At 41.5% G+C, this 13,836-nt stretch overlaps 1 protein-coding gene across 1 annotated transcript in view; it reads right to left on the bottom strand.

Moving 5' to 3' along the window:
- Positions 1-7,567, bottom strand: part of LOC140372353 (protocadherin-16-like) — a 214,187-nt gene extending 206,620 nt beyond the window's left edge. Inside the window, exon 1 of the mRNA XM_072459472.1 lies at positions 5,813-7,567. Coding sequence (XP_072315573.1) covers positions 5,813-7,567 — 1,755 coding nt within the window. The remainder of the gene's footprint in view (positions 1-5,812) is intronic.
- Between the last annotated feature and the right edge of the window lie 6,269 nt (positions 7,568-13,836).

The following is a 13,836-nucleotide window of genomic DNA, read 5'->3' as shown; positions in this document are numbered from 1 at the left end:
AGCTCAAAACAGGACTAAACAGAGTCTAAATCAGGACTAAACTTAGCTCGAAACAGGACCAAACAGAGTCTAAATCAGGACTAAACTTAGCTCGAAACAGGACCAAACAGAGTCTAAATCAGGACTAAACTTAGCTCGAAACAGGACCAAACAGAGTCTAAATCAGGACTAAACTTAGCTCGAAACAGGACCAAACAGAGTCTAAATCAGGACTAAACTTAGCTCAAAACAGGACTAAACAGAGTCTAAATCAGGACTAAACTTAGCTTGAAACTGGACCAAACAGAGTCTAAATCAGGACTAAACTTAGCTTGAAACTGGACCAAACAGAGTCTAAATCAGGACTAAACTTAGCTCGAAACAGGACCAAACAGAGTCTAAATCAGGACTAAACTTAGCTAGAAACAGGACCAAACAGAGTCTAAATCAGGACTAAACTTAGCTCGAAACAGGACCAAACAGAGTCTAAATCAGGACTAAACTTAGCTCGAAATAGGACCAAACAGAGTCTAAATTAGGACTAAACTTATCTAGAAACAGGACCAAAGAGAGTCTAAATCAGGACTAAACTTAGCTAGAAACAGGACCAAACAGAGTCTAAATCAGGACTAAACTTAGCTCGAAACAGGACCAAACAGAGTCTAAATCAGGACTAAACTTAGCTCAAAACAGGACCAAACAGAGTCTAAATCAGGACTAAACTTAGCTCGAAACAGGACCAAAGAGAGTCTAAATCAGGACTAAACTTAGCTAGAAACAGGACCAAAGAGAGTCTAAATCAGGACTAAACTTATCTAGAAACAGGACCAAAGAGAGTCTAAATCAGGACTAAACTTAGCTCGAAACAGGACCAAACAGAGTCTAAATCAGGACTAAACTTAGCTCGAAACAGGACCAAACAGAGTCTAAATCAGGACTAAACTTAGCTAGAAACAGGACCAAACCAGGACCAAGTGTGAACACACCTTACTTCTGTTTAGACTTGATCAAGAACTTCATTCATGGTTTGGTGTTAGACCTGAACAAAACCTGCTTTAGGGTATGTTCATATTTGTACTTTTTTGCCTCGGTTTGAGCCTAGTTTAAATCTGATGTAGACGTGACTTGGTCCTGGTTTAGTCCTGGATTAGCCCTTTACTTCTGGATTCAGCCCAAGTTTGGTCCCAGTTTTAATTTGGTCTTTTTGCAAGAGTGAACGCCCCAACATGGATTAAAACATACTAATTACATCACCAAATGCTGACTGGTGTAGTGAATTGTAATCTTTTTGTTACAGCAGTGCGGCGGACACATGAGGCGGTGTTTAATATGTGGGCAAATCTCTTGCTGGGATGTTTGGACATGGATTTGGCACCCGGAGAGAGAGCAGTCTGTTCTCACATTAAGAGCCAAGCAAATGTGTGTCACATCCAGCCAGGCCTCCAGGGGGCGGCGGCTTTGGACCTGACTCAGTCACACAGTCACTCAGTCCCCCGTCCAGCAAACACTGCGTCAAACGCCTCACAAGCAAAATGATTTATGTTCTTCTAAGCATACACATCCGAAGATGGGTCCCCAGTGCTCCGGAGGAGGTGCTTCAGCGACTTTAAAGAATGTGTCAAATGCAGAGGACACATTTCCTCACTACGGCGACAACAAAGTGTACCTTACCTGTACCTTACCTCTAAAAAATACCTCGAAGACTTTTAAAAGAAATATTCTGAAATGAAAATCTAGTATCAGTAAGTATTTGATTGTTCAGATTTAACAACCCCAGCAAAAACCTTTTATCATTTATATAAATAACTGAAACTGGACACTTGATCGTTCAACTGCTTCCAGTGCTCAAATGTTTACTGGTGTTAAATCAGTTGAATGAGCGATGACAGAAGCCCATGCTCCACCGGCTAATGAAGTTACAAGGTGAGATCTGATATGAACCCTTAGCTGAGATTTCTCCTGAAACGAATCCTCCAGCTAATCTTTCCTGACCATAAACCCATTAGAGAAACTGCACAGAAAAATGAGACTGAGACAAATTGAAGGACACACATCATGCAAAAGTGTTATATAGCTCCCCCTCATCAAAAACATACCCGGATGTGTATTTAGCTTCATTCACGCTTGTTTCATCGATCAGTTTACGAGGTTGTCTTTTCTGAATGCTCACAAATCACTCCGTTTCAATATTCCCGGATTGTTGCGTCACAGGTACAAACCCGGACTTTTCCTGCACAGTTTTTAAGTCTATAAACTTCCACCGGACGCGCTCTGCAGTTAGGTTGTGCTCAAAATGAATGCATGGCTCTATTAGCAAACCTCTATACTTTATTTATATTTAATAAATATACTTTATTTGTTCTTTTCCACTGCCGACAGTAGAGGGTGCTACAATGCCTGATCACCTCATTGTACTTTGTGTGTTTCCCAAATGTGGATATTATTCTTAGCAAAAAATAAAATAAAATTCAAGTTAAGCCACAAGAATGCAGAATGTGTCCACTTTAAAGGACCTGAAACCAAATTTGAAGGAAAGAGAAGAACATCTTTCAGAATGAATTGCTGGTCCATCACTTTGAAGTTGAACCATGATAGAGAAACAATAGTCTGGGCTAATCAAAGGCAGTTGTTTCCAAATGTTTCTCATCGTTCAATGTCTCTTTGCATATTTCATTTTATGTCTCAACTCTTTTATTTTTCTGATCGAGACAATATAAAAGTATACAGCAGTGGTTGAATTATTGATATCATTTGTAAATACAATTACAAAACTCTTACTGACTTAATAACATCAGCTGCACAGGAGCACTTGAGCTACAACCTGGTACAACACAACTCTCCTGATAAGGCTAATGTATATTGTGCACTGTCCTTGTCACAAATAGATAAACTAACTAATTAACTAAACTATCTATATCTGGTATCCTGTCTCCAAAGCAAAACGTTGGAAATAACTCAGAAATATTATTAATTTCTCTGGGATCCCAGCAGTGAACACACATTTTTAAATGATGTGTTCTGGTTCACGTACTATGTTACATAATCGATCTCTGTGTGTTTTTCATTCGTCCAGTCGGAGTGGTTTTGGTGATTTATAATTAGGGACCTCCCACTTGAAACCTTCATAGCTTCTATTTCATGTTTTAGGCCAGAAGTCGCGGTGAAGCCTCCAGCTTTCCTCTCCCCAAGGCCGAACCCAGAGCCAAAAACCCGTCTGGGCTTTCCAAGAGTTCAAACCCCTAAATGCTGGTGCTGAATTGTACTTTTATACTGCTGCCTGGTGGAATCAAGTAAAATTAGCTGGAGGATTAAACGCTCACATTCATACAAGGCTATGTGGATAAAGTGTCTTGTCAAAGGACACAACAACATACTGCACTTGAAGAGTTCATTAGCAAAATACTTGAGATAAGTACAGATCCTTGAGCAATTTCTTAAAAGTCATCGGAGGCTCGCAGCTCACTCTTTGTACAGCAGTGTTTTCAAAAACCAAATGTGTTTCACTGCAATCAAAATGTAATTCTCTCCTTGATCAAATCTAATTGACATTCATTGAAATGATAACAATAATTAGAAGCTGGTAGAAAACAAAAAAATCTAAACATTTTGACTTTTTTTTTGTCGATGTCACAATTTGTTTCTAACGCACACTTACAACTTTTAAAACCCCAAAGTGCTTTACAGAAAAGTGCAATCAAATAAATTAGCAACACATAAAATACAATAATTACAACCACTTCATGTCAAAAGAGAGAAAAGGTAGGTTTTTAACAAAGATTCGCTCTAGTGTCTCAGCAGATGCAACATGCAGACGGTTCTAGAGCCTGGGCCCCCCAGAGGAAGCTCGGTCCTGGGCACATCCAGGAGGAGCTGAGAGCAGGACAACATGGTACGAGCAGGAACATGGTGGGGCAATTACTCCCACAAATAACAGAGAGACCATTTAGAGACTTAAAAACCATGGGCAACATTTTAAATGTGATTCTGTGCAGAACTGGAGCCAGTGATGCCAGGACTGGAGTCATGTGTGACGCCTTGTACCTGTGAGCGGGCTGAGCGGCACCGCAAGATACGACCGAGCAGGACTGAACCACTGACCTTCAGGGTGGAGGGCGACTGCTCTAACCACTGACAGCGTAACTCAAAATGACAGAACATATTTATAACAATTGGCTCAAACACTTTGGGAATGTAATCAATGCAAGAATAGCAATAAAGAAATTGGTCTCTTTGGCAGAGAAACCAAAAATTGTCAAGTAAGTATTTGGGAAAACATTTCTCAAGAGTCTGATTTATACATTTAAATGAATGTAATTGGAAGGACAAAATCTGGTATTTTTGTAGAATAGACCACTAAAAACTAAATCATATCTGAAGGAGTGGTGCGAGAAACAAAAATGTTCAAATCATATTGTCAACATAAATCTTCTGTCTCACAGTGGGAAAAGTAACTCAAAGTAAGTATCATTACACATTAATAGACTCTTCAAGCAGGAGTGAATGTGTGGTGTCTGAAAACTATTCCGAGAAGCACAATTTTATTTAAAACAATTAAATAAGTAGTTAAGTTTGACACTTTATAATGCCAACCTTTAATAATGTGTATTTTTCTATCAACAGTTTCTTAAGATTACATTGTATCCTAATGGAAGTAGCTTGGGTCCTTAGAGCTCGCTGCAATTTGTCTCTACTCGTATTCATGTCGTTGTCCGGGGCCATTTTTTCTCACGCTCAACTAGCCTCATTTACGCTGCCTTTTGAGAGTGAAGTGACATCTATTTCCATGGATAAAGCCCTGAATTTGTCCGTGCCGGTGAATGTGTGAAAAAGCTCTTTTGTGCCGAGCCTGTCAGGGAGCTGTGTTACCCTGGAAACCTTTGGAGAGGTGAAGGGGAGGACAGCCAAAGAGGCAATCGTCTTGGCCCCAAACCGCAGGTAAATCCTCAATAAGGCACTGCAATTTAAACAGCTTTGGCCTTAAAAATAACTCTTCGGCAAGAATGAAAAGAATCGTCGTAGATACTTTTTCCTTCGCAACTTTATCTAATAGCTTTCCATTTGTTCGGGCCATCTCTGTCGCCTCGAGATAAGTCCAGACTGGAGCGTAGATTTAGTGTCAATGTCAAGCTAATGTGTTTGCCAAATCTGCCTCTTCAGAATGCTTAAAAGTGACTGTGAGGTTTATGCCGGCTGGGTAAAATGTGGCGTCGGGAAATAGATAGTGTCAAGGTTAATGTCACGTTTTTATTCATCTAGTTTCTTCTTTATACAAAGTTTGCACGGATGGGCCAAATGGCAATATAGTCACCGCCACTTTTTTTGTTTATACCAGCATTTTTAGTCATTTCAAATTTAAAAAGTTGATTGTTTAGCATTTCACATTGACGGACGTATTGCCCAATAGATGTTGTATAAAAGAGTTTTGCACATGATTGAATAGAATGTCCCGAAAACTGTATTTCAATAATTCAACTAAAGTGTATTCAAATCATTTGGCAATTATGAACAAAAGTCCAAAATTCTCCTGCTCTGGATATGTAACATATATCAATTTTAACCATCCAATTATATTAAAACAAAAGATTACGGTAATGTTGTTTATTTCATAAGCCATTTTAATTATTCTGTCCTGGGTTGAATAAATCAATAAGGACTCCATTGACATAATTACCAATAAAGACCACATTTGTCCACATAACTTTCAAACAGCTCTACTTAAATAATAAATGCACTTTTCAAGAAAAGAGAACCAACGTTAACGCCGAGGCTGCACCGCGCACAACCTCAGCCCTCCACAACCAGCTTTGCTTAAAGAAGATAAACTTGGTCCTACCTCGAGAATGCACGTCCCTGGCGCCGCATCTTCCTTGACGGTCACGTTGTAGAAATTCTTGTCGAAAGCGGGTTCGTTATCGTTAATATCCTGCAGGACGATGTTGACAACCGCAGTGGAAGACAGCGGTGGTTTGCCTCCATCCGTCGCCATGACAGCAATACTTGGATACGGATTCTTTTCGTAATCCAACTGAGAAAGCGTTGTGATAATTCCAGTAACGGAGTCTATGCTAAACCAGCTTGAGTAGCCGTCTGGATCTTGCAAGATACTGTAATTGATGTCTCCGTTTGGTCCTTGGTCTTTGTCCCTTGCAGTTACTTGCAAGACAAAGCTTCCTGGAAAAACAATTTCAGGGATGGTTTGCCGATAAACTGCTTGGTCAAACAAAGGAGGGTTATCATTGACGTCTACAACCTGGATGGTAAAAGAAGATTCAGCTCTTAGTGGTGGAGTTCCAGCATCCGTTGCCATCACTCTTAGTTCATACGTATCACGTTCTTCACGGTCTAAAATTTGGTCAACGCACATGAGATAAATAATGCTATCCTTGGTCGTCAAAGCAAATTTACCATCTCCGCCTTCAAGGGACACATTAACGTTGGCGTACTCCCCGTAATCTGGGTCGGTTACAGAAATTCGGGCAACATACTGGCCTGGTTGTGCACCTTCTGAGATCCTTGGAGATCCATCCTCGCTAAGGAAGATGATCGTCATGGTGGGTTGGTTGTCGTTGTAGTCGCGGACATGTATGGTGACAAATGAATTGGTTACCTCAGGCTGGGTCGCGTTGTCTTGAGCTTGAACAACCAGCTCGTGAACCCTTCTCATTTCAAAATCCAATGCCTTGTTCAAAGTGATGACGCCAGTTTGTGGATTGACGACAAAATAGCTCTCAGGGTCACTTTGCCGTCTGTTGATTTCATACATCACCACGCCGTTGCTTCCTTCGTCCGCATCCGTTGCAAAAACTTGTAAGATGTTGCTTCCTGGTTGAAGGTTCTCCGATATGATGGCATGGTAACGGCTCTGGTTGAAAACAGGAGCATTGTCGTTGATGTCTTGAATGCTAATATCCAAAATCATCTGATCAGTTCTCTTCGGGGAACCGCCGTCGAACGCTTCCATGGTTAACGTGTAGGTGGAACGTTTCTCTCTGTCCAGAATCCCATTGACGACCAAGTCTAGATAAAGGACCTCATTGCTTCCTCTTCTGGTTTCTAAGGTGAACGCTTGAGCAACATTGCCATCTTTGATTAGGTAACCTTGCGTGGTCAGCTGGCCCCTATCCGAATCAAGAGCCGGCTCAATCGGAAATCTCGTCCCGATTGCCGTTTGTTCCGGGATGGTAAAAGCTGCACGTTTCTTCTGGAATGTTGGCGCGTGGTCATTTATATCATTCACCTTAATCGTAACTTCCACCGTCACACCCGTCATAGTAACCGCGATGAAATTGTAATGATTTCGAACTTCCCGGTCGAGAACTTTAGCCGTTTTGATAATCCCAGTGCTTTCGTCGATGTCCAGATCGGTACCGACGCCTGTGCCCTCGTGATCCGAAATGAAGTACAAAGACGCAGTGACGCCCGGTGGTAGTCCCGCGCTAATGTCACCCACGATCGTTCCCGCAGGTTGTTCCTCGTCCAGCTGGAGCTCGAGGGTTCCCGTGATGACTGGGACGTTTAGTGTCAAAATCTCCACAACTACCAGTAGCACCCAACTTCTTCTCCACAAACTTGGGTGCAAAGGAGCCATCATCCCACAAGCACTGGCAGCTCTCTTCATATCAGCTCCTTTATTTTAAAACCTGGAACGACAGCAAACGGAAAACCTGGGTTATATCAAGACTCTGAAAGCAGCACATTGTAAAAGAGGCTATTATTCCCAAAAAGTAAAAAAAAGTAACCTAAAGAAAAACAACTGGATGCCTGAATGATTTTCACATACGTATCGCAGGCTTGAGCCCAAACCGCGGCACGTACCGGAGTCCTGCTCATTTTCTCTTACACGTCTAAGTTCACCTAATAAGTCAACACCTTGTTCCACCTACATACCTCGGCTAAAGAAACAGAAAAACCGCACGCCACAGCTCAATGGCTCAACACAAGTAGTCCATAGCTGTCACTATTCCACCTTAATTAAAACAGGGCTGCCAAAGTAACCATTGTGTTAACCACAGCTCTGCACCGGGGCGGCTGGAAGTCACTCAAACTAAGGCAGGGATGAACGCTCTGGCCCAGCAGTAACTAAATATACGAGTGTGGTCGGTAATATTGATAGTGATGCAACTAATAGCACAAATGTTATGTAAGGTTTTTTTTTAACGTCAGTTCTTGTCCACTGAAGCAAAAAACTGGCTTAGTCCACAGTAGAACAGGTTATTAACAACTGATAATATAAAGGATTTGTTGAGATTTTCATTTATGTGTTGAAAAATGGCTAAATTGTATGACCTGTGGAGTAAGGATGTGAAGATTATTACGTTAATCGCTTATCATGATTATTCAGGTCACAATGTAATCATAAGAACCATTTTAGACACAAAATTAAGTGTTACACAATTTAAAAAAAAATAAACCTAAATGTTCTGTTTTTGTCAGATTAATTTTGTCATTCACAAAATTCAATTGTGTAAAGCTGGTCACAATATTGACACAACAGTCGTAACACAATCATTTCCATGGAGAAAAACATATTGAAAAAAATCTGATAAAATGTTTGAAGATGTTTATATACTTAAAAATGGAAATTCAAAGAGAGTTACATAAACCAATTTAAGAATCCGCGTGCCACATGTTACACACTGCTCAGTAATGCTCTCTGCTCAGGGCCTTTGGTGCTGCATCTGTCTGAAGAGCCTGCTTCACACAGACCCAGTCGCTTTCGGGCTGAATATTTATGTGTGTTGCCACATTAAGCTTCCGTACTGATAAAACACTCTCTTAACAACATTTAAAAGATTAATCCATCCCCATGCACGCCCATGCATCTTTCAACACTGGGTTGATTAGGGATGATTCCAATACGGAAGCATAAACATTCTAAGACATTTTGCAGAGCTTTAACATGTTAAAATGTTAGCTCATCAAAGCCATCTGTGTTTTCTAATCAATATATTTCCCGGGCAATTATATTTTTTAAGATATAGATTGTGCATTCAGCTTCATATCATCTGTTTTGTTTTTGTTTTTTAGTGACTGGAGAAGTTTTTGACTCTGAAATAGTGCAAAACAGACTTTTTTTTTTTTCATTTATCACATAACTACAATACATTCTTTTAAAAGTCTCCCCCAATATGTTTTCTCAAACCCCATTTACTGGATTTTCAAAACACATTTGGAAGTCAATAGTTAAATCAGTGCTGACGTGTGTGATTGGTGTATACTCTTAACACCTTTAAAATTGTCTAACACCTTTAAAACTGCTAAAACTGTCACATATTTACTAGTGTGGTTTTTCCCATAAATTCCCATAATAAGATATACCATGTGGAAATGCAAATGAATAAATAATACCATAAGGAAATGTGTTGTTGGAAGTCATTCAGAAGCATTTGTCCTTTCAATATTAAGCTCAGCCCGAGCGTTGAAGCTGCACAACGGTAAATGTTCAGGTGCAGTTGGAGTAGGTGTCCCCATGTGCAGCCTCATCCCAAACCTGCAGGTCCCCCATGTGCAGCCTCATCCCAAACCTGCAGGTCCCCCATGTGCAGCCTCATCCCAAACCTGCAGGTCCCCCATGTGCAGCCTCATCCCAAACCTGCAGGTCCCCCATGTGCAGCCTCATCCCAAACCTGCAGGTCCCCCATGTGCAGCCTCATCCCAAACCTGCAGGTCCCCCATGTGCAGCCTCATCCCAAACCTGCAGGTCCCCCGTGTGCAGCCTCATCCCAAACCTGCAGGTCCCCCATGTGCAGCCTCATCCCAAACCCTGAGGTCCCCCGTGTGCAGCCTCATCCCAAACCCGGAGGTCCCCCGTGTGCAGCCTCATCCCAAACCTGCAGGTCCCCCATGTGCAGCCTCATCCCAAACCTGCAGGTCCCCCATGTGCAGCCTCATCCCAAACCCGGAGGTCCCCCGTGTGCAGCCTCATCCCAAACCCGGAGGTCCTGGCACACGAGGTCCTGGGAGTTGTATATGTTCATTACAAGCTCCAATGATCTCGGCTTCTGTTACGTTGCAAATATTCTATTTCCATTATGACTCATTATGTTCCGAAGCAAATGTACACTGAAAATGAAGTGCACATTTAGGCTCAGTTAGCGAGAGAGGTGGTGCTTTTTGTTCTTTTAATTGAATCTTTCAGTTGTGAATAATGCTTTAGTAGAAAATAGAAAAGGAAAGTCTCTTCAGAAATGTGTTGAAAAAGCTGGATTTATATTGGTCTTTAATCACGCTCTTGCACCTTTGCTGTGACATCTTATGTTTTAGAACTTATTTAGAATTAAAAAAAACAATTGTTACAACGCACCTATTAATCAAACAATCATTTACTGCTCTATTTAAAGGCTCCAAAACATGTAATGTGCTGAGGAAAATGGTTTTTTGACTCAAACAGAGCAGTAATTACCTAAAAATAACGTGTAAATAATTGCTTTTTAATTGAAATAGTCTTTCTGTAATCACACACCACCTTGATGTTCTCATCTGGCTTCACTTTAGCTTTATCTTGATCTAGTTTAGTAAAAATCTGATAGTCACAGGCCTTTTGCGTCCTAAACAACCAAACGATAAATCAAAGCAATTATCCCTGGATTAATCGATTAGCAAAAGAATCTGTTGCAGACATGAGTAGTTAAGAACAGAAATGCTCAGAACGATGCTGCGAATCCTGAGTCCGACTATTTACTGCACGTCCTCCCGTCTCTCTCATCCCCCTTTCACTCTCATCCGTCCTGTCCAATAAAGCCTACGGGCCAAAAATCCTTTAAAAAAAACTAAAATAAATGCTTAGAACGAGTCTGGAAATTATTAAAAACAACATCTTAAAAACAGCACAGAAGATCTCCGAGCTCCACCTATGACATCACAGATCTGGGATATGTGAGTTACAGAAGGGAGGACCTTGTAAACAGGATCAAACGAGCATGAACTATGGACCAAATGGGACTTTCTTTTTTCTTTTTGGTAGTTGATCTATTTGTATTATTGTTTTATATGTTCCTCACCATATTTTCCGGACTATAAGTTGCACCAGCTAAAAAATGCATAATAGAGAAAGAAAAACAAACATATATATATATATAAGTTGCACTGGAGTATGAAATGCAGTTACAAGTGTGAAAATAACAAATAATATCACATATAAGTCGCTCCGGAGTATAAGTATATAGGTATAAATATAAGTATATAAGTCGCACCCCAGGCCAAAACTATGAAAAAATTGCAACTTATAGTCCAAAAAAAACAGTATGAGTGAAGCAAAATACAACTCGAGGAAATAAAGTTATTTTTATCGTAAAAAATTAAAATAAAAAAATCAATTGTGCCATTAATGGATTCAAGCGTTGAAATAAACAAGAGCATTTTATAACATTGAGTCTGGTGAAAGTATGTTTTTGATGAATAAACCACACGTTTATGTGTGCGCCCACCAACCCACAGCTCGCCCATTCTGACACTGAACACAGCACGTGAAGGGGTGTTGGTCAGCGGGGCCAGTGGAGCAGATCTGCCGGCCTGCCGCTGCTATTCTACCCCAGGGCAGCTGTGGCGCAACTTTGTATGTCATAAGTCTAAACCGTTTTCTTATGAGTTACACATTAAAGGTGGAATGGACGATTTTTTTCTCATTTCCTCGTGGCGTGGACGGCCGATTAGTCCTGCCACGTATCAATCATAAAACGCACCTACCGCTCACCTGCAGCCGCGCGAGGCTCGTCCCCCGAGAGCAGCACGGTTCCGCGTGTCTGAGCGCATTGATATATCATAATATAGTTCCCTCAGTGTACGGGACAAAATGAAGACGGAGATAGACTGTTCGAGCTGACTCAGAAGAGACGGAAATCTACGGGAGACGAGAGATGCGATGCGCTCCGTTGCGCTAATAAACAAACGCACGTGTGTGTTGTACCAGTCCACATGGGGGAGTGGCATGTGCATGGGGGAGTGGCATGTGCACGGGGGAGTGGCATGAGCACGGGGGAGTGGCATGAGCACGGGGGAGTGGCATGAGCACGGGGGAGTGGCATGAGCACTTCCGCCTGCGTTCTCAAATCGCCGAAAAAATCGTCCATTGCGCCTTTAAGCTTCTATTAAGCCTGGTATCCACTGCACAGATGTTTTGGGGTATTTTTTCCCTCATCTTTAAAGATTTTCGGATGTCACACTTCAAAAACGTGTAGATTTGTAACTTGTGAGGCAGCAGTCACAGCACACATGCACATTGATGGTTCACACGATCGATCCAAGGCTTCTCACAGCCGATGGGTTTGTGTTTACTGTTGCTTACACGTTTGATAGAGATTGATCGTGGACGCAGTGAGAGGAGGAGTCCAAAATCTCAGACGCTGCTCGCATCGATCGCGGTTCATCTTTGGTTGTACCACGTCGAAAAGTTTCATCTTTGTCCCTGTCTCACTGCGAGAGCCACGGCCTGCGATTCCGAGCCGCGACGCGAGATCCGTCTCCAAATCAGTCTGCCCGCCCAGCCAGGAGCACACACACTCTGACAACAGTTCACGAAGACGTTTTGGTCCGGAACCACATCTCGTCTCCCGGAATTCAGATTGGAAATTTGATTGACAGGCAGATTAAACAACAAAAGTATGTTCTATTTGTAGCTAAACAAGCGTGAAGGCTTAAGAGTAAAGAAGGTTGGGAAATGACTCTGAGAACTAAGAAACTGAGAGTATTTCTGCACAAGCGGAGCACTAAATTAAGTTTATATTTAGTTCAGTATAGCTATATGAGAATATTCAGAAGAGATGGTCTTCTGCATTAGAGACACGTGTTACAAATGAACGACTGGACTGGTGGTTCTGGTCTGATTTCTGGCTGCTCAGGCAAACGATCGGTAATCTTTCCTCACTAACGGCTTAAGAGTGCTATAATACTGTTATGGATCTCTGTTTTATACTTTTCCTTTTCCCCCCACGTCGAGCATGAGAAATGTTTTTCTGACACAACTTCAGACAAGGAACATCCAGTGTCAGATGGCTCCGCTGCAGTGTGGAAGGGCTCCACTCTGTCTGCTCCTCTCTCGCACTCACTCACTCTCTTTCTTCCCTTTCTGTCTGTTCTCTCTCTCAGTTCCCCCTCTTTCTCTCTCTCTGCTCAGTCTCTCTCTCTCTCTTTGGCACAGCAGTGTTGTAATTGTGGGCTCCTGGACGACATCCACCAGCGAGCGCATAGGATTCTGCTGGGAGAGTTCTAGTCTGGTGTTATTTAGAGGAGGCACGTCTAAAAATGCTAATATCCTCAGTTCGATTTATGAGAGAAGGATTTGAATATAACAATAAACCACAACACTCATAATATGTTTTATTGCTCAAGCAGATGCTTCATTGGATAGGTTTGAAGCAGGTATATGAAAAAATGGAAAGTTCTATCAAAAATTGGAAGATCGAACCTAGAAACTTGTTGTTATGGGGCGAGAATACTTGCAGACTCCACCACCATTTTAAAGACACATATTGTATACAAGACTTTTTGAATTTTTAATTGTTAATTCATTGACCTCTCATTACAAACATCTCTGGAGTAGTATTTTGCTTCATTCACACAGTTTCATGAATCCTGTTTACGAGCTTGTCTTCTCTGAGCCTCAGAAATAACTCAATTTCCCCCAGATTGTTGGTAAAAATCCAGACTTCTCCTATTGTTGCACAGTTTTTAAATCCTTAAACCATCACCGGACTTGTTCTGTGTTTAACTTGTGTTCACAGCAAACACATGGCGCCATTAGCACAGCTGTCACGTTGCCTAAAGGCTTCGTGTATACATTTTTTCATTGTTCATTCCAACAGAGGAGGTCACTCTAACGCCTAAATAAATCATTGGAAACAGATGTCAATTCAAAGTGTG

The sequence above is a fragment of the Eucyclogobius newberryi genome, unplaced genomic scaffold (genome assembly GCF_026437365.1).
Source record: "Eucyclogobius newberryi isolate DKJ021-1_F unplaced genomic scaffold, fEucNew1.0.hap1 SCAF_10, whole genome shotgun sequence".
NCBI lineage: Eukaryota > Metazoa > Chordata > Actinopteri > Gobiiformes > Gobiidae > Eucyclogobius > Eucyclogobius newberryi.
The sequence above is the reverse complement of the archived record's forward strand: the minus strand, read 5'-3'. Positions and strand labels throughout refer to the sequence as shown.